Raw genomic sequence first — 27,718 nt, forward strand, 5'->3', positions numbered from 1 at the left:
TTTCATAAAGGTGTGGTTATCTCCCTACAGTTTTCACCCACTAGTCCTAATTTTACTTCCTTGGGACCATAGGGAACTTGTCTAATCCCTCTTCAATGCGACAGCCCTCCGAACATTTGAAGATGGTATGCGGGTTCCAGAGTCTTCTTTCTTCAGACTAAACATCTCCAGTTCCTTAAACATTCCAAACATAACATCACTTTGAGGCCCCCTCAACACACTAATCACTTTCTTCTGGATGGATTTCAATTATCTTTGTCATGTACTCATAAATTTATTAAAATATCTATCTCTAACCAGGCACTGGCACTGTGTGGAGACCTTAACAACATCAAATGGGTACTATGAGGATTAAATTAAGTAAGAAAAAATATACGGAATACTTAGCAGAATGCCTATGACATGTTATTGAGAGAGATAGATAAATAATCAAATAATTCTTTATCAAGTACTATATACAAAAGTACTAGAAACTAAGGGAATCTGAAATACAGAACAGAGAGTAATTATCTCTATCAGTGGAGGTCATGGAAAGCTTCACAAATGAGTTTCATCCAACTTAAACTCTGAAGACTTAATAGGAGTTAAAAAATAATCAAAAAAGGAAAAGCATTCTGTAACAGGAAAAAGAAAATCATCGAAAAGAATGGCATGTAAGAGATACATAATAAATATAATATTTTTACTTCTAGCCATGGTGAATTAACAGGACCAGATTTATCCTCTGCCAACCTTAACCAACTGGAAACTGGACAATATAAATAAACAACAGACTTTTGGCACAGAGAACAGGCATCTCAGGACAGTAATCTCAAAGAAAAACAAATGAGGTGAGCCTTATGAATGTGCTAGCTACTTACTTTTCAGGCTGCAGTGGAGGAAGGAGAACCCAAATAGAACTTGGTGGTCTCCCTGAATTGAAGAGATAGGGCTGTGAATTCAAGAAGGCTAAAATTTGAAAGCAGAGAGATGCTCAGATAGAGCACCAGAGATTTATAGAGGGTTCTCCTTGAGTCTTTAGCTGAGCAAGATCAGCAAGTGCATATGAAGAAACAACATCAAGCTGGGGAAAGAACAACCTGAGAGGGGCTGGTGAAACAATGATGGTTATTTAAACAGGGCCAGAAATAGTTTGTGTTCCTCTCCACCCAAGTGGAAAATGTGAATACTCAGAAGGATATATCAATAGTGGGCAAAAAATTAGCCTCAGACTTAGGTCTCCTCTAATCTTGCCTAACAAAGCTTAAAATGCAAACTGAAAAAAACAAATTGTTTTCAAGTAATTTAACTGGGTCTCTCAACAAAGCTTAAGAATTTAGAGGAATTCAAAATGATGCAGTACCCAAAAAGGTAAAAAAAGGTAAAAATTCACAATGTCTGACATATATGAAAAAGGTTTTCAAAAAAGTAGAGAAATACAATTTATAATGAATAGAAAAATTCACAATAGAACAGACTTAGGAATGACACAGATGACAGACTTTATAGACAAATATGTTGGAAATAATTATAAATATAATCCATATGCTCAAGAAGGTAGAGGGAAGCATGAGCAGCAAAACTTCTAAAGATAAAAGCCATAATATCTAAGATGAAAAAAAATCCTGGATGGAATTAATAGACTCAACTCTGCAGAAGTGAACTTGAAGATACAGGAACAGAAGACTTCCAAAATTAAACACAGAGATTGAATAAAAACCCAAAAAGCCCAGAGCATAAATGAGTTGTGGAACAACAATTAGAGTCCCTGAAAGAGACTGGAGAAAAAGAGAGATAAAAATATATTTAAAGGTCTAATGGCTAGAATTTTTCCAGGAACACAATCAATCAACTCACACACCACAATGTGAACAAATCCAAGAATAAGAAATATGAAGGGAACTATACCAAGGCATATTGTAATTGTTTAAACCAGGACAAAGAGATAGTATTAAAAGCAATCAGAGAAAATAGGGCACATTATTCACCTAAGAAAGATAAGAATGACAACTAACTTTCTTCCAGGAAGTACTCAGATCAGTAATAGTGGCCCAACATTTTAAAAGCACTGAAGGGAAAAAACTGTCAATGTGGAATTCTATACTCAATTTCAAAAAAGAAAGTAAAGAGTTTTTTAGACATACAAAAACCGAAAGAATTCATTGCTGACAGACCTTCACAATAAGAAATGTTACACTAAATCTTCCGGGAGATGAAAAATGATACTAGGCAGAAATTTTAACTTACACAAAGGAATAGAGAATACCAGAAATGACAAATATGTGAATAAATATAAAATACTTTCTTGTTATTTAAAAATTCTCCTTTAAAGACAGTTGACTATTTAAGCCCAGAACAGTAACGAACTGCAAATGTGTAACATATATAGAAGTAAAACGTAAGACAATAATAAATGAAATCCTGGGACAGGAGAAACAGAAGTATATTGTTTTAACATCCCCATAACATACAGGAAGTGACAGATTATTTTAATATATTAACAATATATGGTACATACCATAAAATAATCACAAAACAAAGCAAAAGTATAATAATATGCCAACAAAGAAGATGAAATATAATGATAAAAAATGCTCTACTATTAAAAAAACTACAGAAAAAATGGAACACTAGTAAGAGATGACAATTAGAAAGAAAAATAGTATCAGGGTTTCACATTTAATGTAAATGGTCTAAACACAAATGTTCAAATACAAAATGAAAGACAACATGCCTTTCTCAGTTGGTATAAAGAGTGGACGGAAAATCAGTTATGAACTAGAATATCCGAAAACACTATCAATCAATTTGACATTGATAGGACAATCCAGTAAACAACAGAACACACATTCTTTTCAAATGCACATAGAACAATGGCAAGATAACCCATATTCTGCAGCAAAACACTAAAAAAAAAAGTTGTCATGCAAAGCTTATCCACAGATACCAATGGAACTGAATTAGAGATTAACAACAGAAAAGTCTCTGAAAAATCTCTCAGTACCTGGAAACCAAATAATACACTTCCAAATGACCTACAAGTAAAAAAAATAAATAAATAAAAATAAAAAAATAAAAAAAATTATAGCTTTCTGAACTGAATGAAAATGAAGTCGTATCTGTGAGACACATAAAATGCAGTGTTTAGAGGGACATTTTTAGCATGAAATGGACATATTACTAAAGAATAAAGGTCTCAAAAATTGATTATCTCAACTTTCACTTTAAGAAATTAGAAAAAGAACATCACACCAGCAACAGAAAGGATAAAAAGCATTATGATCATTTCAATAGATGCAGAAAAAGCATCTGACAAAATTTAATAGCCATTCATGATTAAAACCCTCGACAAAGTAGGTTCAGAGGGGAACATATCTCAGCATAATAGAGACCTTATCTGAAAAATCCACAGTGAACATCATATATGATGGGAAAAAACTGAGAGCTTTTCCCCTAAGGTCAGGAATAAGACAAAGATGTCCATTCTCACCACTTTCATTCAAACACAATACTAAAAGTGCTAGCCACAGCAATAAAAGAAGTATGAAGTAAAGATGTAAGAAGTAAAACTTCCACTATTTGCAGATGATATGAAACTATATATAGAAAACACTAAAGACTCCACCAAAAAAATAGAATATATGAATTCAGTAAAGTTGCAGGATAGAAAATCAACATACAGAAATTGCTGCATTTCTATACATTAATAATCAAGCAGCAAAAAGAGAAATTAAGAAAAAAATCCCATTTACAATTGCACCAAGAATAATAAAATATCTAGGAACAAACTCAACCAAAGAAGTGAAAGATCTGTAATCAGATAAGTATAAAACACTGATGTAATAAATTGAAATTAAAGACATTTCATGCTCATGGACTGAAAGAACAAATACTATTGAAATGTCTATACTACCAAAGCAATCTACAAATTTAGATTCCCTATCAAAATACCAATAGCATTTCTCACAGAACTATTAACAAGCAATCCTAAAATTTGTATGGAACCACAAAAGATCCTCAATAGCCAAAGCAATCTTGAAAAACAAAACTGGAGGTATCACAATTCCAGACTTCAAGTTATATTAAAAAGCTGTAGTAATCAAACTATATGGCATTGGCACAAAAATTAAAATATAGATCAAAGAAACAGAATAGAAAGCCCAGAAATGAACTCATAATTATATGGTCAATTAATCTTCAACAAAGGAGAAAAGAATATCCAATGAAAAAAAGTCTCTTCAACAAATGGTATTGGGAAAACTGGACAGCAACATGCAAAAGAATGAAACTGGACCACTTTCTTATACCAAGCACAAAAATAAATTCAAAATGGATAAAAGACCTAAATGTGAAACCTGAAACCATAAAAATCCTAGAAGAGAGTACAGGCAATAATGTCTTCTCTGACACTGGCCATAGGAACATTTTTCCAGATATGTCTCCCGAGGCAAGGGATATAAAAGCAAACATAAACTATTAGAACTACAACAAAAAGCTTCTGCACAGTGAAGAAAATAGTCAACGAAACTAAAAAGCAACCTACTGAGTGGGACAAAATTATTTGTAAATGACATATCTAATAAAGGGCTAGAATAAAAAATATATAAAGAACTTATACAACTCAACACCCCAAAACCCCCAAATACTCCAATTTAAAAATGGGCAGAGGACACAAACTTTTCTTCAAAGACAACATATAGATGGCTGACACATGAAAAGATGCTTAACATCACTCATCATCTGGGAAGTGCAAATCAACCACAATGAGATATGACCTAACACCTGTCAGAACAGCTAAAATCAAAAACACAGGAAACAACAGATGTTGGTGAGGATGTGGAGAAAAAGGAACCCTAATGCACTGTTTGTGGGAATGCAAGCTGGTGCAACCACTGTGGAAAACAGTATGGAGGTTCCTCAGAAAGTTAAAAATATAACTATTCTACTATTCACTAATCAAACTACTGCTTATTTACCCCAAAAATACAAAACACGAATTCATCACTAATTCATCATTCATCATGCACCTCTGTTTCTTGCAGCATTATTTACTATAGGCAAATTATGGAAGTAGCCTAATTGTTCATTTATAGATGAATGAATAAAGAAGATGTGGTACGTATATAAAATCGGATACCATTTAGTCACAAAAAAGAATGAAATCATATTTCCTACAACATGGATGAAGCGAGAGAGTATAAGGTCAAGCAGAGTAAGACAGAGAACAGCAAACACTGTATGACTTCACTCACGTGGAATTTTAGAAAACAACAAATTGAAGGAAAAAAAAACAGATAAAGAAATTGACTATAGAGAACAAACTGATGGTTACCAAAGGGAGGGTTTGTGGGGGGGGAGGGAATAGGTGAAATAGGTGATAGCGATTAAAGAGTATACTTAACCTGATAAGCACTGAATAATGTATAGAATTGCTGAATCATCGTACTTTACACCTGAAACTAATATAAGACTGGAAATTAAATAAAAAACTTAACTAAAAAAGTAATTAGAAAAAGAAAAGCAAATTAATATCAAAGTCAGCCAAAGAAAAATCCCCAAAAGAACAGAAATCACAGAGATACAAAACAGAAAAATAATATGGAAAATCAATTAAACTAAAAGCTGGTTCTTTGAGAATAAAATAAAATCAATAAACCTCTAGCCAGAATGATCAGGAAAAAAAAAAAAAGATCAGTAATAGAAATGAGTGAAGGAACATCATTTCAGATTCTATAGACATTAAAAAGGGTATTCACAGAAAACTAAAAACAATTTTATGCCTCTAAATTCAACCACTGAGATACAAACATATTCTCCGAAAGAGACAAACTCTCAAAGCTCACTCAAAAAACAAAGGCAGCTGATTCTTAAACAATGTTAGGGTTAGGGACTGGTACCAACCCTCCACACAGTCAAAAATCTGTGTATACCTTCTGACTCACAAAAGCTTAACTAGTAATAGCCTATTGTTGACTGGAAGCTTTACCAGTAACAAAAACAGTCAATTAACATGTTTTGTACGTTCTGTGTATTATATACCGTATTCTTACAATGAAGTAAGCTACAGGAAATGTTATTAAAAAATCATATAACGAAAATACATTTACAGTACTGTACTATATTGATACTGTAAATTATCATCATCTGTTTATAAGATGAACTGCCCATCAGTACCTATATTAATGCTGTCTTATTGTCTTACATGATACAAAATACTGTAGATGTTATATGTATTATTAACATTAGCCATCAAAAATAAAAAGATAACGTGAAAACAAGCCATATTTATTTATAGGTTTAACAATCCATATTAAAAACAAAGCAGCAGCACTAGGATTGCTTTTGGTAGCCTAGCAAAAACAATTCAATTGCTTCATGGTAGTGTAGCTTACATATTAATGAGTAAATCCTTGCAAAATTTTTATGGCATATATTACTGTAGCCATACATCTAGACAGTACTGGAAACATTGTTACATCTTCTAAAAAACCCACTTACTTGTAATTAGCTGATAAGCAGTTTCTCAATGATGAGAGAAAGGGGGTCAAACTGTAGAGTAATGCAATTCTTTGAAAGCGAAGATATGAAACACTAAGATAACATATTAATTTTGTATTACATATTCATCTTAGGCCTATGTAAGGACAGGCTATCCACTTCTATGAGTTTTGCATATGATGTTCTACACAATGAATACTTGATGGTAATACAAAAATGTCTCATACAGTTCTTTCTGTACAGTTATTAGTTTTTCATATGAAGACACATATATAACTATCAGCTTATTAACTGTACAACTATCAGCTTATTAACTGTGCAGCAGTTTGATCATGTACTACTCATTAAGTGGAAACAGATCATAAGGGTCTTCATTCTCATTGTCTTCACACTGAATGGGAGGAGGAGGAAGAAGAGGGGTAGTCTTGCTGCCTCAGGGTAGCAAAGGTGGAAAAAGTAGAGGGGGAAGGGTAGGCAGGAGATGCAAGCACATTCAGTGTAGCTTTATGGAAATACATCATGATTTGTCTGTTTTTTGCTTTTTCATTTCTCTACATGTGTTTTTATATGGTACCAATCCTTCTCCTACAATTTGCTTTAGTTTCAGTACTGGTATCCCAGGAGGGTCTGTGTCATAAAAGAAGTCAAAAGCAGTCTTGAATAATCAGAACTCTTCCGCCAGATTGTCAAATGTCAATTTGTTTTCTGGCAGTGTTTCTTCTACATCTTCTTCCACATCGCTTGGCACTGTTTTGGAAGCACTAATTTCCATCAAGTCATTTTCAGTTAATTCCTCTGGTATGGTGTCTATTAACTCTTGAATTTCTCCAAAATCTGTATCTTAAAACCCGTCACCTGCCCCCACCTTTTTAAACCATATCTGCAATTTCTTGACTAATTTCCTTGATTCACTCTATCGTAAATCCTGTGAAGTCATGCACAACATCTACAAAGTTTTCTCCAGTAGGAATTTACTGTTCTGAGCCTGAATGCTTTCCTGGCATTTTCTATAACAACAGTATCTTCAATGGTGTAATCCTTCCCAAGATGTTCTATTGGGTTTTTACCCCATGGCATTAATAATCCTTTCAATAGAGTACATTGTGTAATGAGCTTTAAAGGTCCGTATGACCCCCAATCTAGAGGCTGAATTATAGATGTTATATTTGGGGAAAAGTAGACCACTTTGGTACCTTTTGTATTGAACTCATAGGGTTCTGGGTGGCCAATAGCATTGTCCAGTATCAAAAGAATTTTAAAAGACAGTCCCTCACTGGCAAGGTACTTCCTAACTTCAGAGACAAAACTCTGATGGAATCAATTCAGAATACAGAGTTGAACTGTCCAGGCATTCTTGTTGTACAACCAAAAGACTAGTGGCTGGTGTTTATTTTTTATCTTTAAGGCTCAAGGACAAGGGTGGGGAGGTAGGGGGGTGGGGTTGGCAGCTTTATAGGTAAGGGCAGTGCTAATCAAAACCCAACTGCATTTGCATAAAATAGTTGAGTTAGCCCATCCCTTCCTGCCTTAAATCCTCTTGCTTCTCTTCCTTACTAATAAATGTTCTTTGTGGCATTATTTTTTTCCAGAATAGGATACTTTCATCTGCATTAAAAATCTGCTCAGGTAGATATTCTTTCTCCATAATGATTTTCTGAAAGGCATCTGGAACTCAACTGCTGCCTCCTGTTGACGTTTTTAAGCCAAGTCTCTTTCTAAATTTTCAAACCATCCTTTGCTGGCATTAAATCCTCCAGCTTTAGCTCCTTCACCTTCTTTTTGCTTTCAGTTGTCTTATAAGACTTTGCTTTTTCTCAAATCGTATTAGAGTGTATCAGCATGTTTTTCTTAGAGCAACTCTCATACCTACATAAAAAGCTGCATTTTCAATGCAAGATATAAAGGAATTTTGCAAAAACTGCAAGGTTTTTGTGCCTGTTGATGGAGCATAAGCTTCAGCTTCCCTTCCCTTCCTCTCTTTCTCCCCCTCCCTCTTCTTCCTTTTTCAACAGTCGTTCTGCTGCATTTATTTATCTTGAAATGGCAGGCAACCACAGCTACAGACCTCAATCTACGGTACCTATCAGGTAACTCAACTTTTTCTGTACCGTCATGAATTTTTTCTACTTCTAGGAAGAAGTAGAGAAAGAGAAGCTTCCAGCATCATTAGTGATACCCTGTATGGGACTCATAGTGTTATTCAAGGTCTGCAGTTTTCCACTAAACACAATGAAAAATTGTGTGATATCCCTTTTTACTGAGATACACAATTTACGAAAGAGAGAAAGCACTCACACGAAGATGATGAGCATCACATGGTGTTCTAAGGGAATACTCGCCAACACTTTAGCTTACCACAATAGCAAAAGAAGGTGGCTACAAAATTATTACACTAGTATATGCACTACAGTTAATTTTATATAGTTAAGATTTTTAAGTTTTTAATTCCTATTAGTTAACATACAGTGTTCTATTAGTTATGCAGTTATGATTTAATACTGCATTTTTAGGTTGGCTTACTTTTCTCCTGACTATAGATGGCACTGTGAATATTGTGTTTGTGTGCGTCAGTTTTTTTTTTTTTTTTTTTTTAGATTTTATTTATTTATTTGACAGAGATCACAAGTAGGCAGAGAGGAAGACAGAGAGAGAGAGGGGAAAGCAGGCTCCCCGCTGAGCAGAGCCAGGATTTGGGGTTCAATCCCAGGCCCCTGGGATTAGGACTTGAGCCAAAGGCAGAGGCCTTAACCCACTGAGCCACCCAGGCGCCCCTGTGCATAAGTTTTGATAAATTTGTTAAATAATAGATTAGTGTGTATTTTATGGTATTAAATGATGAAACAGACTAGTCTCTACATATATTTTATATATTCATGACATACCTTTTTGTTAATTTTTAAGTATTTCTAGGCTGTGTGGTTTGAATTTTTTCAAATTGTTGCAAATCTATAAAAAAATTTCCAATATATCTATTGAAAAAAATCCACATGGACCTGAGCAGTTTAAAACCTATGCTAAGGGGGGCGCCTGGGTGGCTCAGTGGGTTAAGCCGCTGCCTTCGGCTCAGGTCGTGATCTCAGGGTCCTGGGATCGAGTCCCGCATCGGGCTCTCTGCTCAGCGAGAAGCCTGCTTCCCTCTCTCTCTCTGCCTGCCTCTCCGTCTACTTGTGATCTCTCTCTCTGTCAAAAAAAAAAAAAAAAAAAAATCAATCTTAAAAAACAAAACAAAACAAAAAAACCTATGCTAAGGGTCAATTATATATTACCTGAATGTTACCATGTCTACTAGGTGTTTAATTTGTAGTTAAAAACCTTCCCACAAAAAAACTTCATTGTTATTTCTACCAAAAATTTAAGGAAGAAATAAAACCAATTCTATACACTTTCTAGAACTTTGAAGAAATACTCAGCTCATCCTATGAGATTAGCATCACCCTAATATCAAAACACAAAATCACTGAACTAAAAAATACTTCACAACAATATCCCTCACATACACAGATTCAAAAATTATTTTTTTCCCATTTTTTAAAGTTCAACTAATTAACATATAGAGTACTATTAGTTTCAGAGGTAGAGTTCAATGATTCATCAGTCTTTTGTAACCAGACGCAAAACTTAACAGAATTGTTATACATATTGTAAAAGTACATCATGACAAAATGGGTTTTATCCTAGAATTAGAATGCAAGGGCCATATAATAATCTAAAAGTCATCATTATAATTTACTACATTAAAAGACTAAAAGAAATCCATATGATCACCTCAAATAAATGAAGAAAAAGTGTTTGACAAACTCGATATCCATTTCTGACTTAAAAAACAAACAAACCACAAACCCAAAATAAAACTCTAAGCACACTAGTAATAGAAGGAAATTTCCTCAGCCTAATAAAGGGCATCTATGAAAAACCTACAGCTAACAACACACTCCACCATGGAAGAATGAATGTTTTCTAATGTACACCAGGACCGAAGTGAGGCTGTTCACCTTTACCACTGCTGCTTAACATTGTACTGGATGTTCCAATCAGTGTGATTAAGACAAGGAAACAAATCGCATCTAGAATGGAAAGGAGTTAGTAAAACTTCTTTATTTTTCAAACATGACTGTTAAAAAATCCTATGGCAGGCACCTGGGTGGCTCAGTGGGTTAAGCCTCTGCCTTCGGCTCAGGTGGTGATCTCAGGGTCCTGGGATCGAGTACTGCGTCGGGCTCTCTGCTCAGCGGAGAACCTGCTTCCTCCTCTATCTCTCTCTCTCTGCCTGCCTCTCTGCCTACTTGTGATCTCTCTCTGTGAAATAAATAAATAAAATATTTGAAAAAAAAAAAAAATCCTATGGTGTTTACAAAAAAATTTACCAGAACTAGTAAGTTTAGCAAGCTTGCTGGATAAGAATATTATTCAAAAATCAACTGAGCTTGAATTTAAGAATAATGAATACATGGTAATTGAAATTTAAAAATGATCATTTACAATAGTAGAAAAATGCAAATTACTGAGGGACAAATCTGATAAAAGCTGTAGATCTCCACACTGGTAATTATATAACACTACAAGAAGAGACTAAAGAAAGAAATTGACAGACATAGCATGTTTATTAATGGATCTTGAAATTCAATATTGTCAAAATGTCAGTATTCCCAAAAATGAACTAGAGATTCAACACAAACTCAAACAAAATTCCAGTAGGATTTTTTTTTTAAAGAATTGACAAGCTGATTCTAAAATGTATGTGGAAATTCAAAGGACATAGAAGACTGAAACCAACTCTGCAAAAGAAGATCAAAGTTGGAGGAATTACACTCCTAGAGTCCCAGATTTATGACAGGGTTATAGTAAGCGAGGCAGTATGATGTTGTAAAGTAAAACATACAGATCACTGAAAAAGAAGATTCCAGAAAAAAGTCAACAGATACATACTCTATTAAATTCTGCCAAAGACAGATACCTAGGGAATTCAAAGAGAATGGATAATCTTCAACTGGGGTGCTAAAACATTAGTGTTATATGGAAAAAAAAAAAAAAAACACTCTGATATTCACCTCACATTATATAAAAATTAACTTAAAATGAATCATACACAAGTTTAAGAGTTAGTATTATGAAGCTTTAAGAACAGAACATCAGAGAAAATCTTTAAGTCTTGCAAAAATTTAAAAAATAGGACAAAAAACATCAATTGTGTCTGATCAGAATTAAAAATTCTGCTCTGCCAAAACACTGTTATGAAAAGTAAAAGACAAGCCACAAACTAGGAGAAAACATGTGCAATTATATCTATAACAAAGGACATGATATATATAGTATATAAAGAACTCATTAAAACAAGCTAATAAAAGAGAAACAAAAGATTTATAGATATTTCCCTAAACATAGGTAGCAAATAGTCTCATGAAAAGATGTCCATGATCATTAGTCATTATGGAAATACAAATTAAAACCACAATATAATACTACGATACATGTACTAGAATGCATAAAATTAAAAAAGACTTGACTATTTCAGGTGGTGAATAAACATGTGAGGTAACTCAAACTTTCATACACTACTGGTACAAAGGTAAATGGTACACCTGCTTTGGAAAACAGCTTGGCGTTTCTTAAAAAGTTAAAAATACACTTACCATACATCCCAGACATTTACTTCTAGGTATTTATTAAAGAGTAAATGAAAACATATGTAGACCTTAAAACGTATATAAATTCTCACAGCAACATTATTTGTAATAATGCAAACCTGGAAACAATCCAAAAGCATCAGCAGTTAAGGATAATTCAAATTCAGATTTAATGCCAAAAATTATCCTCTCAGCCACTGTTACGTTGTATAGAAAAGGAGACTTAAATGCATATTATACAGTTTGGCTTCACTAATGTAAATGATAGGGAACCATCTAAGTATTTTAAATAGAGAAACCAGGAGCTTTGAGGTAAATTTGAAAAATATCACTTTGAATAAAGTATGGAAGGTGGTTTAAAGATTCAGTAGCTCTAAAGAGATCATATAAGAGGCTATAGTAATAGTTCAACTGAGAGATGCTGAATACAGGGAGAGAGAATCAAAGAGCCAGAATTAAGAGTTGTTTAGAAAGAACTAAAAGGATTTTTACAAAACTGAATTTGGAGGATGACAAATAGGGAATAACCTAAGATGATACCAAGGTTTCTAGTTTAGGTTCAGAGTAGATTTGGCAGCATTTAATTAAGCTTGGGAATGGGAAGAGGGAAGAAGGAAAAGGGATCCAATGGTGTTCAGTGCTTTTAAAGAAAAGACAATAAGGTGTTAAAGTATAAATTGTGTTTGGTAAGAAAGCAATCTGGTAAGGCCAGTGAAGTCAGAGGAAAAGGAAAGTTGGGGCTAATACATGGTATTGGCAAAACTGGAATTTTACATGTGAAAGATGAAATTGGACCTTAACCTTACACCATATACAAAATCAATTCAAAATGGATTAAGGACTTAAATTTAAGATGCCAAACTATAAAACTTAATGAAGAAAACATAGGAGAAAAGTTTCTTAACAGTGGTCTTGGCAAGAATTTCCTGGATATGATATCAAAAGCAGAGGCAATAAAAGCAAAAGTAGACAAGTGGGATGACTTCAAACTAAAAAGATTCTGCACAGCAAAAGAGACTATCGACAAAGTGAAAAGACAAACTACAGAATGGGAGAGAATATTTACAAACCATGTATCTGATAGGTTAATATTTGAATTATATACAGAACTACAACTCAGTAGCAACCCCCCTCCAAGGAATATAATTAAAAAATGAGCAAGGACTAGAACAGATATTTCTCCAAAGACACAAATGGCCAACAGGTATGAAAAGGTGCTCTATGTTACTAATTGTCAAGGAAATGCAAAACCACAATGAGATATCACCTCACACTTGTTTGGATGGCCATTATAAAAAACAAAATGTCAGAAAATAAAAAGGTAAGAATGTGGAGAAATTGGAATCCTTGTGCACTGTTGGTAAGAATGCAAAATGGGGGGCGCCTGGGTGGCTCAGTGGGTTAAGCCTCTGCCTTCGGCTCAGGTCATGATCTCAGGGTTCTGGGATCAAGCCCTGCATGGGGCTCCCTGCTCAGTGGGGAGCCTGCTTCCCCCCTCTCTGCCTACTTGTGATCTCTCTGTGTCAACTAAGTAAATAAAATCTTAAAAAAATGCAAAATGGTCTAGCTACTATGGAAACAGTACGGAAGTTCTTCAAAAAATTGAAAGTAGAACTACTTTATGATCCAGCAATACTTGATCATATATAAACTACTATATTCTGTATTTTTCACTCAAGCAAACTGCAGCCCTACTTATACAACACTGCAAATGGAAAATTTAATCTCTGGTTTATTGAAAATTATGATCATTAATCAGCCATTACAGGGTTGGAGGGATATAAAAAAAGTGTCATAAGGATTGTAACTGAACAATGAATAAAATTAGCCAATGCTTTTCCAAGAAGCTGCCATTTGTTATCCCAAGGATATGATCGAAAGGACGTTAAGAATAAGAACATCATTATTGGGGCGCCTGGGTGGCTCAGTGGGTTAAAGCCTCTGCCTTCGGCTCAGGTCATGATCTCAGGGTCCTGGGATCGAGCCCCGCATTGGGCTCTCTGCTCAGCGGGGAGCCTGCTTCCTCCTCTCTCTCTGCCTGCCTCTCTGACTACTTGTGATCTCTGTCTGTCAGATAAATAAATAAAATCTTAAAAAAAAAAAAAAAAAAAAAAGAACATCATTATTACAAGGGCACCTGGGTGGCTCAGTTAAGGGTCTGCCTTTGGCTCAGGTCCTGATCCCAGAGTCCTGGGATTGAACCCCACAGCAGGTTCCCTGCTGGGTAGGAAGCCTGCTTCTCCCTCTCCCACGCCCCCTGGTTATATTCCCCTCTCTTGCTGTGTCTATGTCAAATAAATATATAAAATCTTAAAAAGAAAAAAAAAAGAACAACATAATTATACATTCAGAGTCCAAACTTAAGGTCATTAAAAAATTTTTTTTTTATTGTTTTATGTTAGTCACCATAAAATACATCATTAGTTTTTTATGCAGTGTTCCAAGATTCATTGTTTATGTATAACACCCAGTGCTCACTCAATACATGCCCTCCTTAACACCCACCACCAGGCTCACCCATTCTCCCACCTCCTCCCCTCTAAAACCCTCAGATTGTTTCTCAGAGTCCAGAGTCTCTCACGGTTTGTCTGGCCCTCCGATTTGCCCCAATTCACTTTTTCTTTCCTTCTCCTAATGTCCTCAATGTCATTCCTTATGTTCCACAAGTAAGTGAAACCATATGATAACTGACTTTCTCCTGAAGGTGATTTCTAAAGTATATGTATAATCAGGAAACCATATGGTAAAATAATTTTCAGAAAGCAAAATTAAGTTTAGTTTTCTCTTTTTCCAAGTGTACAACACAAAGCAGTAATTGAAATCAACCTACTAGGTTGATTCAGCATCCCACACTAAACATAAAGAAGAATTAAAAATAAATAACCCATTATTCCAATTCTTTCTACATAAAATATATTTTCCATAATTATATAGAGAGGAAATCTAAAAACATCAAAACCGAGATTATACTATCTTCCATACAAACAATCTGAAGTATTAAAAAAAAGTCTTAAAAGTGATAGCAATATAGGGGCACCTGGCTGGCTGAGCTGGAAGAACATGCCACTCTTGATTCTGGGGTCCTGAGTTCAAGCCCCATGCTGGGTACAGAGGTTACTTAAACAAATAAAGCAATAACTTAAAAAAAAAAAAGAAGTACTAATTATGTATATATTTTTAATTTCTCTTTAATTCTAAGAAAAATTTTTTCATTTCATAAAAAGGTATTGTATATAAGAATCTCACTAAATTCCATTCAAATCATCTTCAACCACATAATATTTCCTTGCTGTCTATATCATACAAACATGCAATGTTGTCAATGAGATTACACTGAAATAAATATATTCTCTAGATGTTACTGTATAACCAAAGCTGGACTGTTTTTCATGAGACTCTTGCACTATCAAGAACATAAATATGTACTCCTATCCCAAAACAAGAGGAATATCTTATAATGGGTAACAAAATCATTCTTTGTCATATCACCTAAACCTAAAGCAACTGAGATTTAAATATTATTCAAGCTTTCAAACTGCAGGAAAAAAAAAATCAGAGAAAACCCTGATTATAACCTCAGAGGAACTCTTAGGATATATTTACAAAACTCTGCATAGGCCTAATGGTATTTTCAAATAGAGTATTCCATTACTATAGAACAATAAATGAGGAAAATAAGTTTCAGTTTCCCTAAGGTTCTCACCTGTATAATGCATCATCAATCTCCACAGATTCTGCTGATATGATGGGCAAATTTGTATTTGTACTGAAAAAATAAAACACAACTTATAAGGGCAAGTATGATTATTCAATATTCACATTCTATAATCTAATATTCAATTACACATGGCAGTTACTAGAGGGGATTTTACAAACCAGATATATATTTTGTTTTCCGTCCCTTTATTTCCATTTTAAAAATAGGTCAAAATTAAATTCACTGACTGCCTACTTGCTGTGTATTGTAAAATTACAGCCAGTGCTTTTATTCTTAGGTGTTAGCAGATGTTGTTCTACATATATCTGATGGATCTCTATTTTAGCAATTCTGTTAGGAGCGCCCCATACACCTTCTCCAACATACATACATTGTTTTAAGTGCTTTAGATGTACTAACTCTGTTAACCCTTACAATTTAATGAGACAGGCACTATTACCAACTCCACTGAACAGAGGAGTAAAACAGGCTCACAGAAGTTAATTTAAATAACCTGCCCAAGGTTCCAGAGTAGGTAAATGGTAGACCCAGAATCTAAACCTAAGCAGTCTAGCTCCTGATCACCATGCTCTACTGCCTACTGCCTCTCACAGTAGGCATAATGGAAACACTCAACAGGTATCTGTTGAATAAATTTTAAAAATTAAAAAAAAAAGGGGGGGTGCTGCTCCAGCTGGTTTGGTTGGTAGAGCATGAGACTCTTGATCTCAGGGTTATAAATCTGAGCCCTATGATGGGTGTAGAGATTATTTAAGGAAATTAAAAAAAATTTTTTAAAAAGCAGCATACTAGCATGATAAGATGTACTTAAAGTGATGTATCATTGACCATAGCTCAAATTTTTCACAGCATGGCATACAAAAATGAAATGAAAATGAAAACGGGGTAAACACTGGGAAACTGAAATGGTTCCCAGGCAGAGGTGGGGCACTTTGGCCCGAGACACAGTTACAGCTAAGATCAATATCATTTTGGCAAAAATGTTATCCATTCCAGGTTTTGGGAAGCTCTAACTATCAATTATAGGATTCTAAAAATAATGTGAAGGCACAAAACTTAGGTTCTGAAATCCAATTTTCTAAGCCTGGTATTGATTTATAAGCCAAAAGATCTGTAAATAGAGTTAATCAAAATGTTATCAGCTTCCAGCTAAGTGATACACGGATAACTCTTTGAAATATTCGATTCCAATTATGAAAGCAAACCAAGAGATAGCTGTATTTAGATCACCTGTCTAATAAAAACAGACACATACACAACATGCCCTGTGTTGGCATAGTAATGAAACATGAAAATAAGCAAAATTTCCTTACACAGTTTTCTTATCCCTGGTATACTTTCACTGTCTTCCTTGCATGGACGACAACAGTCTAGTGGGCAAAGCTCCTAAGTAAAGGGGAGAACAGCTCCGTTCTAACCAGCCTCGCCACTTAATGATCTGACTGGCACTTATTCTTCACAAAATCCTGCCTTACTGGAACGTTTCAAAAGGTCATTTTCGGGATAACGTCTATATGGCAATCAAAAATCCTTTAAATAAGGGGAGGTTCTGTCTGTATTACATAATACCCCCCACGTAAATGTGGCAGTGTTGGCCTGGGCACTATCACGGTACTGAAAACATCCAACTCGCGGAAAAGCTACAGGTTAATGGACAGGTTCACGTTAGCTCAAAATCAGGTACCAGCGCTTCTATCTCTGGAACACTGTGTTCTGGTGGCGGGCGGTACGGAACTAACCGCTGTATTAATCACAAGACGACTGAAAAGGACGCACACGAACATTTCCACCCCTGATTTTGCAGGCATGCAAAAGATGTGAGAAACCTCAATACCAACAGGCAAATAAGAATGAGTAACTGGTGGGTTTTTTCCTGATTTATTTACTTATTTATTTTTTACCGTAGTCAACAGAGGCCTCAGGGTGTCCTGAACGCCTGTGATTCATCATTACCACGTTCCCTCTGGTAACAGTTTTCAAAGGAGGATCCTGGCGCAGGATCCCGCACAGCGGCGCGGTTCGCTTTCATTTTCCCGAAGGAAGGAGGGACGGTGTTTGGCAACAAGGCTGGGAAGCTCACACCGAGCGACCCGGGCCAGAACTCGCCACCGAGCTCGCTCCACTCCGCCCCACCTCGCGTCCCCTCCCCCACAAACGTGTCCGGTGACTGAGAGATGGCAGACCTGAGCCGGAACTGAGAAGCGCCGAAAGGACCGACAAGCGGCCTTTCTCCTCAGCCGAGCGGGGAGCCGCCGAAGTCCGAACCCACGGCGCCACACCCACCACGCGCGCTCCTCTCGCCTCCCAGGGCTGGCTCTGCCCGGCTCGCGGCCTCGCGCGCGCTCCCTACACGCCCCAGCGGGAGCCGCAGAAGCCGCGCCGGCTCCCGGCCGCCACCCCTCGCTGCTTCGCGCTCACACTCCTCCTCTCACCTGACGGCCCCCCAGGAAGAGCAGGACGCCTCTTCCCTCTGAGGTGCGGCCACCGGCTCGGATGCCTCCATCGCCTCCAAGAGACGCCGCCGCCGCTGGATACGGGTAGGCAGTGAAGGGGGTGGGACCGCGGGGTCAAGGGGCGGGTGATGACATCACCGGAGGGAGCGGGGCCGGGGAAGCACGCCGCCGGCCTGAGCCTTCCCGTCAACCCCGGGGGTGTCCTGATTTCCGGTTTGGGTGTGGCCGCGGGGGAGCGGGATAGGCCTCGCCGCAGGTGTGCTCCGTAAGCGGCTCGGCTGCGACCGAGGTTCTCGCGGATGGGGCTGGGCCGAAGTACCGAAGTTACGCGGTGCCTCTGGCTCCGTGGGCAAGCACAGAGGTTCCAGTGGCCGGCAAAGTGATGGGGTTGCGTAGCAGTAAGAGGAAGCCCCTTCATTTAGTAAATATAAAATCGAAAGTTTGTAGTAGGTAGCTCCCGATTTTCGGGATTTCCGGGATTCCATTTTAAAACGTTATACGTAAACGTGCAATTGTGGGCGTCTACTACGTGCCGGGCACTGCCACAGATTTAATGGAGTCGTGATTTTAGAGCTATGAATGACATTGTCGTCCGGTTTGCTTCCACTTCATGGGTGAGGGAAAAGAACTTCCAGACCTCCGGAGTGACTTGGTCAAGGTCACAGACAAGTCACTGTCAGAATAAGTACTGGAACACCTAAGGACTTCTCATCTATTTTTTTTCTGTTGGTTCCCCTTTTCCCTTTCTTAGAAAACAACAAGAATTAGTAGTACTCAACATTAAGATTTGTCTTTCAGGGGCGCCTGGGTGGCTCAGTGGGTTAAAGCCTCTGCCTTCGGCTCGGGTCATGATCCCAGGGTCCTGGGATCAAGCCCCATATCGGGCTCTCTGCTCAGCAGGGAGCCTGCTTCCTCCTCTCTCTCTGTGCCTGCCTCTCTGCCTACTTGTGATCTCTGTCTGTCAAATAAATAAATAAATCTTAAAAAAAAAAAAAAAAGATTTGTCTTACATTCTCAACTACATTTGAAGAAACTTCTGTAGAATTTAAAAAGATTAGAAAGTACCTTGACTTTATATCAGCTTCTGTAATGTACGATATTTTTTAATTGGAATATTCTTCCTCTCTAGTGTGGAGAGAGGGTCGAGGTAAAACTGCATTATCCTTTGTTCTCTTCATTCTCATTTCAAAATTGAACATTTCCAAATACCTGGAAACTTGATGCTGCTTGTCTCTGGCATTATTCAGGTTTCTTAATCTAATTCTGTACCTTTTCTACATAATAATTAAAAGGAACTTGGTCTATGTCCCATCTTTCAACATTCTACTGTAGTGCTAAGCTTGTACTGTGTATATGGCACATTGTCATACAATAGAAAATGGATAGCTTGAATTTCATCCACAACCCACATTTCTTTACAGTTTAATATCCCTGTAATTGGAATGTACTTTTTTCCTTTTTCATCAATACAAAAAAAAATGGTACTCTTAAATTTGAGGTCATCTTAGATTTAGCGAAATATAGTGTGCATTATTTCAAAAGTATAACAGATACCCCCAGTTTAACGTATTTTAAGGTATTATTACATTCACAAAATGTAGAAAATTGGAATATCACTAGACTTTAGACAGTGAAACTTTTTGTCAAAAGAAAGTGGAACAGCATATTTAGGATACTTAAGGGGAAAATGTAGGCTAAAGATTTTTATCCAGCAAAAGCAACTCTAATATACAAAGTATATAAACTATTATCAACACTTGATATGGTATCAATATTTGATGAGAAAACCTTCCTGAAGAATTACGAGAGAATGAACATCAGACGACCAAAATGACTAGAGGACCTAAGGATTGGCTCAGGTTCTTTCTAGGGAATCATAAACTGTTACATGCATTAGGTTTTGTGTTCCTTCTAGTTTATCCTTTTTTTCTTTTATAATATTAATACAATATTACAGACTATATTTGTTTTGGTGTACTTTTCATCTCTGTAACTCATTTATTTTATAACTGGATATTTGTACCTCTTAATTCTCTTCATCTATTGCACTCATCCTACCCACCCCATTTCTAGTTTATTCTTTTTTTTTTTAATTAAGGTGATTTGTTTTAGAGAGAGAAAGCAAGCATACAATTGGGAGCAGGGGCAGAAGGAGAGGGAGTAAGTGAATCCTCAAGCACACTCTACGCTGAGCACAGAGCCCGTCACAGGGCTCAAACCCAGGAACCTGAGATCATAACCTGAGCCAAAATCAAGAGTTTGTCGCTCAACTGACTGAGCCACTCAGGCGCTCCTTAATTTGTTCTTTATTACTAATTCTTCTGAGATCTATCACCTGATTTGTGAATTTTTTCCCACCCTTTTTGAGATAATTAACAAAACTGTAAGATATTTTAAGTGTGCTATGTGATGATTTGATAAAAATATACATTGTAAAAGGATTCCTGCCATCTAGCTGAGTTTTTCTAATTCTGAATCGTGTTATTCTTTGCTACTTTTTATTTTTTTTTGTTTAGGTAGTTTAAAAATAGTAACAAATTTTGATCTTTTTTTGTGGCACATCTTTCAGGTATGTTTTCATCATCTATAATGATGATGTTATGCTCTTTTTTGTAAATAATAATTTTGTATAGTATTTGAGCTTGGAGCTTTTTTTGTTCGTTTTTGTCAAATTATTACTCCCGAATTTTTAGTAAGGGCCAGGCTTCCTCATTCAAGAAGGCTAAGTCCATTAGTAAAAGAACATATATTAAGAAAGTCAAGTTTCTAATTTATTGCAGGGAGGGAGTTCACATTCCAGAACTATGGGATGCCTCACCAAACAAAGGAATAAATAGGAATTCTTTTGTTATAGGAATTTGGGGAAGTGTGGAATTTAGGAGAAATTGAAATGAAGTAGTGGTGTGTAGGCTCAAAATAAAGTGAGGCTTTTGGAAAGGGGTCTCCATTCTTTCTGGGCTCCAACATAGACACAGGCTGCAGTTTTCCTGGAAACTGCAGTTAAAATAGTTGTGTCTTTTGTTCACAATTCCCTTTTTTTAAAGTTCTGCCCTTGGGTTGGAAGTAGAGACTGCTGCTCTGTGTTAAATGATTTAGGTCATCTAGCTAAGATTAGGATATTTTAATCTTAATGGATTGATTTCAAAGAGCAAGCTTTTTGACAATCTGTGATTTTAGAGAAAAAGATTCTTTGTGAATGAAAAAAAGAGTAGCAGTTTACCCAAAGTCAGGGGGTTTTCTGACACTTTACAGCATGTTTTTGGGAAAAATATTATCTTCTGTTAACTTTACAGCTGGCTTTACCTGCGTCTATTATCTATACCTGATGAATGGCAAAGCAGATTTATGCATTCTTAGTCCAAGTTTATCTTTCCTTTCTCACAGTGATGAAGTTTTAGAATATAAGTGAGTTTCAGTGGGGTAGAGCCTGGAGCTGATGGCCAAGAAAGAATTCTTGAGATGTCTTTGGTGCAAAATGATGATTTATTAAAGCTGGGGACAGGCCCTGTGGGTAGAAAGAGCTGCTGCCCTGGGGATTGTGAGGGGTGGCTGATTCTATACTATGGGGTTGGAGGAAGTAAGGAAAAGGGAGGGTTTGAAAGAACTTTCCTATATTAAAGAAGACACGCAGGATATCAGAGCTTTGCTATTTGTCTAGATAAGGTTGTTTTTTCTTTTTGTAAGGTATTAGTAGTAAGATAGTTGAGAGCTTCATGGAGGAATGTCACACTCCTGCTATTACACGTCCTTATAAATTAGCTTTAGGTTTGGAAGAAATTTAACTTTATTTACACTTCCCTGTGCCTCAGCCTCCCTCCATTTTATGGAGGGGAAGATGACATTAAGGCTTTAGGAACTGAGTTATGGGTCTTTGGAAGTTAGGCTATTGATAAGAAAGCCTCTTCTTTGTAAATCACTAGGATATTTGTAAACTAAGGGAGACTCAGGTCTTGCAGGATTGTGATCTGTATAAATTAACTGTTTTTCCTTTAGGGCATCCAGGAATGCTTGAGGAAATGTCGCATATATCCCATGGCAAGGGGGGGGAGTTGCGGGGTGTCATCTTCTGCTTTGTCCTCAGCTTGACTCTGTTCCCTTATCAACAGCTTTCAATAAAACTTATCTAACATCAAAAAGCTCTCTTTTCAGGGCGCCTGGGTGGCTCAGTGGGTTAAGCCTCTGCCTTCGGCTCAGGTCATAATCCCAGGGTCCTGGCATCGAGCCCCACATCGGGCTCTCTGCTCAGCAGGAAGCCTGCTTCCTCCCTTCCTCCTCTCTCTCTGCCAAATAACTCTGCCAAATAACCAACTTGTGATCTCTGTCAAATAAATAAATAAAATCTTAAAAAAAAAAAAAAGCTCTCTTTTCTGCTGCTTTTATGAAATATTAAAAAAAAATGTGGTGGTTTGATTTTGTGATTTCCTGACTCTTCCCTTCTCAATTTTGATCTGTCAAAGACCAACTGTCTTTCCTTTATTTCTGTGTCCCTGTGCTGCATATACATATATATATATATATTCATAGTTATATTTTGATGCATAATACAATAATTTATTTTAAAATATTTTGGCATAATTTTAGAAATTTTAAAATTAGAAAAGTTGCAAATGTAAGGCAGAGTTTTTTCTTTTTTATTAATTTTTAAAATTTTTTTATTAACATATAATGTATTATTAGCCCCAGGGGTACAGGTCTGTGAATCGCCAGGTTTACACACTTCACAGCACTCACCATAGCACATACCCTCCCCAATATCCATAACCCCACCCCCCTCTCCCAACCCCCCCTCCCCCCAGCAACCCTCAGTTTGTTTTGTGAGATAAAGAGTCTCTCATGGTTTGTCTCCCTCCCGATCCCATCTTATTTCATTTATTCTTTTCCTACCCCCAACCCCCCCCACATTGCATCTCCCCTTCCTCATATCAGGGAGATCATATGATAGTTGTCTTTCCCCTATTGACTTATTTCCCTAAGCATAATACCTTCTAGTTCCAAATGGCAAGATTTCATTTCTTTTGATGGCTGCATAGTATGCCATTGTATATATACACCACATCTTCTTAATCCATTCATCTGTTGATGGACATCTAGGTTCTTTCCATAGTTTGGCTATTGTGGACATTGCTGATATAAACATTCGGGTGCACGTGCCCCTTCGGATCACTACATTTGTATCTTTAGGGTAAATACCTAGTAGAGCTATTGCTGGGTCATAGGGTAGTTCTATTTTCAACTTTTTGAGGAACCTCCATGCTGTTTTCCAGAGTGGTTGCACCACTTTGCATTCCCACCAACAGTGTAGGAGGGTTCCTGTTTCTCCACATCCTCGCCAGCATCTGTCATTTCCTGACTTGTTAATTTTAGCCATTCTGACTGGTGTGAGGTGGTAGCTCATTGTGGTTTTGATTTGTATTTCCCTGATTCCAAGTGATACTGAACACCTTTTCATGTGTCTGTTGGCCATCTGGATGTCTTCTTTGCAGAAAGGCAGAGAATTTTTATATACACTTTACTCAGCTTCCTCTAATGATAACATCTAATATAACCATGGTACATTTGTCAAAACAAAGGAATTTTTTAAAAAAGATTTTACTTATTTACTTGACAGAGACACAGCGAGAAAGGGAACACAAGCAGGGGGAGTGGGAGAGGGAGAAGCAGGCTTCCTGCTGAGCACGGAGCTCCATGCGGGGCTTAATCCCATGACCCTAGGATCATGACCTGAGCCAAAGGCAGATGCTTAATGACTAAGCCACCCAGGTGCCCCAAAACAAAGGAATTGATATTGGTACAATACTCCTAAATAACTACACACTTTATCTGTATTTCACCAGTTTTTCACTAATATTTTTTTCTGTTCTGGATCCAATCCAAGATATAACAATGCATTTAAAATCTCCCCATCTTGATCATTATACAGTGTACATTGTTATGAACATCTTCCTGAAATCTTAAATACCAATTGGATTTCTATAAATCAAATAGTTCACATATAGGAAGTACTGAGTCCCGAGGTCAGAACTTCATGAGCATAGTTGGAAAACAGCCAATCTCCTGAGTTTTGAGGCAGGCTTCTTTGCCCAAAGGTGTTGCAGTAGCTTGAACTGGCTTGAAGCTAACTATTTAGAAGAACCCAGAGAAATTCCTTTGTGAAGGAAATAAACCTTTACAAAATGCGAATATTCTCTTAAGTGGTCTATGAATTAGGATATGTACATAATACATTTTCCTGAAATATTTTTAAAATATTGCCTGCAGAGCAATAAATAGACAAATCATAGATTAAAAATTAAATATAACTTTCCAAGACACTTTTCTTATTTGACTTAACTACTTATGCAACAGTAACTGGAGGTAAAATGTAGTAAGTGATACTCCTAATTTTAACCTGCTATTATTGATAGAAAACAGGTAACAAACCTAAAAATCCCTAAGAGAGGCTTCAGATCCTTGTGGCTTTCTAGGAAATGTCCTGTATGTGCATCAGGTTCTGCCCTAATTGGAGGATAAGGTCACCTTCATAAAGAAAATTCCTTTTATGGGGAGCCTGGGTAGCTCAGTCATTAAGTGGCTGCCTTCAGCTCATGATCCCAGGGTCCTGGGATCGAGCCTCACATAGAACTCCCTCCTCAGCAGGAAGCCTACTTCTCCCTCTCCTACTCCCCTGCTTGTGTTCCCTCTCTTGCTATGTCTCTCTCTGTCAAGTAAATAAATAAAAATCTTTTTTTAAAAGCCCCTTATAATAGAGGACATTCAAAGCCTTATTCCAAAGATCCAAATTCAGCCACAGTCACTGTTCACCATCACACTCAGATTGCCTCCCAGAGTTACACCTTTTTTTTTTTTTTTTTTCTTTCTTGACTGAAACAATGTTCACATGGTCCTCCTCATCTTTGGCTTATTTTCCCACCTTCAATTTGATAACCAGAACCTCTAGCCCAGGGGCCATCAAAATTCAGCACATACCAGAATCACTTGGCTTGCCTGTTAAAGCACAGATTGTGGACCCCACCTATCATTCCTGCTTCAGTATGCCTGCATAGCGCCTGAGAATTTGCATTTCTAACAAATTCCATGTGGATGTGTTTGCTGTGGTGCTGCCAGACCTATGACCATATTTAGCACTGCTTTAACCCACTTCCTCTGGTGTATGCTTTGCACATGGGTGTATATGTTCTCTTTCTCTCTCTCTGCCTGTCTTTTACTACCAAGGGAGAGAGGAGAGACAGATAAACAAGAATCCCTAGCCCTGAGCCCATATAAATATCAGGTAGAAGAGAAGGAACACAAAATGGAACTGAGAAAGAACTGGAAGAAAACCAAGAGGGGATGGTTTCACAGAAATAAGAGTGTCTCAACTGGCAAGTGAATAGCTGTAGGATTCCATCACTATCCAGTTCCACTCACGCATTGATGCTGGGCTTTCTCCTCAAATTCTTAAAAACTTACCCTTCTTCCTTTTAAGGGGAATTAAAAATGTACTAGACTAATGAAAAGTAGGATTTCCACACAGAATGGTTAATCAGATAGAGGCTCAGGAACTGTTGAGGGCATTGACTATTTTCATGAGTGATCAAGGGAGGATGTGCAGATATCTGAAAATGGAAGGCTATCACTAGATAATGATAAGGAAACCATCAATAGGTCGCCTCCATGAGGGCAATGTGCTTTACTCAGTTGAAGGAAGAAGGATGGCCTTCAGACATCAGTTTAGCTTCCACGAAGCTCCCTTGTACTTGGCAATCTCCTGACCCACTGCCATGTCATGTAGTTTCTCATAAGTCAAGCCTACTCTTCCATCTCTCTCTACTCCAGTATTTTCCCACATATGATGAAGTCCTTCTCCACCTGAGCTCCTTAAAGAAAGAATGGACAATTGTTTGAATATTGATGAGCACTACAGTAAGTCAAGAATAGAGAAATCACCATTAGTTTTGATAGTAGGGTGATTTTTGGTGACCTTGGTAAGAGTTTCAGTGGAGTAGAAGGAACAGAATCCAGGTTAACATGTGTTGAAGAGGGCGCCTGGGTGGCTCAGTGGGTTAAGCCGCTGCCTTCGGCTCAGGTCATGATCTCGGAGTCCTGGGATCGAGCCCCACATCGGGCTCTCTGCTCAGCAGGGAGCCTGCTTCCTCCTCTCTCTCTGCCTGCCTCTCTGCCTGCTTGTGATCTCTCTGTCAAATAAATAAATAAAATCTTAAAAAAAAAAACAACATGTGTTGAAGATTAAAAGGGAAGTAAGGAAGAGGAGTGATCAGCTATGGACAACTCTTGAGTTGTCCATTTTTCTGTGAAGAATAGAAAAATGGATTGTGGATAGTGAATCAGATACATAATTGAGGATTTTTTTAAAATGATGTGAGATGATAAAGTATTTTTCTATGCCAATGGGAATGATTTAGTAGAGAGGGAAAGATTGATGGTGTAGGAAAGAGATCTGAAGAAATTGTGTCCTTGAAAGTTGAGAGGGAATGGTATCTAGAACAGAGCGGGATGGATTGGCCTTTAAGTGGAGCAGGGAAAGTCTTCCATTGTAATAGGAGAATACAGAGAACAGGATGTCCTTGAGGAAAGTTTATAGATTTAGTAGTGAGAGGTTGAGAGATCTCTTCTCTGATGGATCTTTGCCAGTTTCTGCATTTGTATTTCTCTGAGATCTATTTCTATTGAATGTGAAAGTGTTATTCTGATGGTGGTGGTATTTTGTCAAATAGCAGGTTATGGGATTGTTATCACAGTAGACTTGGGAAGACTTTGTGAAGTAATTCTGGGAACTACATCTATTGGGGTAAGCAGTTGTTTGTAGAGAAACCAGCTATTAGTAAAGATAGAAAGCTCAGCCTAGAAAGTGGAACACACCTAACATATTTAGTGATAAATAATGAGAAGTTCAGGCGAACTGCTAATAATGGGGAAAGAAGTAGTTGAGAGTATAGCAAGATACATCCTATCAGGTGGGTGGAGCATAATAATTAGAACCATATAAACTCAGGCAGCATTAAAAATTTTGGTACACAACCTGGCATATAGTTTGCAGCTGTGATGTCTGAAATCAGATAGCATGTCCTTCCCTAGTTAAAGCTGATTTAGGAACAGAGTTCAGTCCCAAGTGTGATGGAAAGGAGGCATTAGAATGGCAAATATGAGGCACGACCTCATTCTAGCAAGTATAACTTTCTGGAGAGGTCATCAAGATGGTGAACTTGGCAAGAAAATAAGATTTTATCCTTTACTAGGACTAATGTATAAATTTGGGAAGTGGAAAGTGACCTTAGAAATAACATGGGGGGGGGAGGAGTCAAGATGGCGGAGAAGTAGCAGGCTGAGACTACTTACTGGGAGATCAGCTAGATAGCTTATCTAAATATTGCAAACACCTACAAATCCAACGGGAGATCGAAGAGAAGAAGAACAGGAATTCTAGAAACAGAAAATCAACCACTTTC

The 27,718-nt window shown here is 37.2% G+C and overlaps 1 protein-coding gene across 1 annotated transcript in view; it reads right to left on the reverse strand.

The window, feature by feature from the left end:
* UBA6 (ubiquitin like modifier activating enzyme 6) overlaps nucleotides 1-18,377 on the reverse strand; it is an 84,559-nt gene extending 66,182 nt beyond the window's left edge. The window contains 2 exon segments of the mRNA XM_047719434.1: nucleotides 15,805-15,867; nucleotides 18,252-18,377. Coding sequence (XP_047575390.1) covers nucleotides 15,805-15,867; nucleotides 18,252-18,322 — 134 coding nt within the window. The 5' untranslated portion in view covers nucleotides 18,323-18,377.
* Between the last annotated feature and the right edge of the window lie 9,341 nt (nucleotides 18,378-27,718).

Source organism: Lutra lutra, chromosome 2 (genome assembly GCF_902655055.1).
Source record: "Lutra lutra chromosome 2, mLutLut1.2, whole genome shotgun sequence".
In the NCBI taxonomy this organism is placed as follows: Eukaryota; Metazoa; Chordata; class Mammalia; order Carnivora; family Mustelidae; genus Lutra; species Lutra lutra.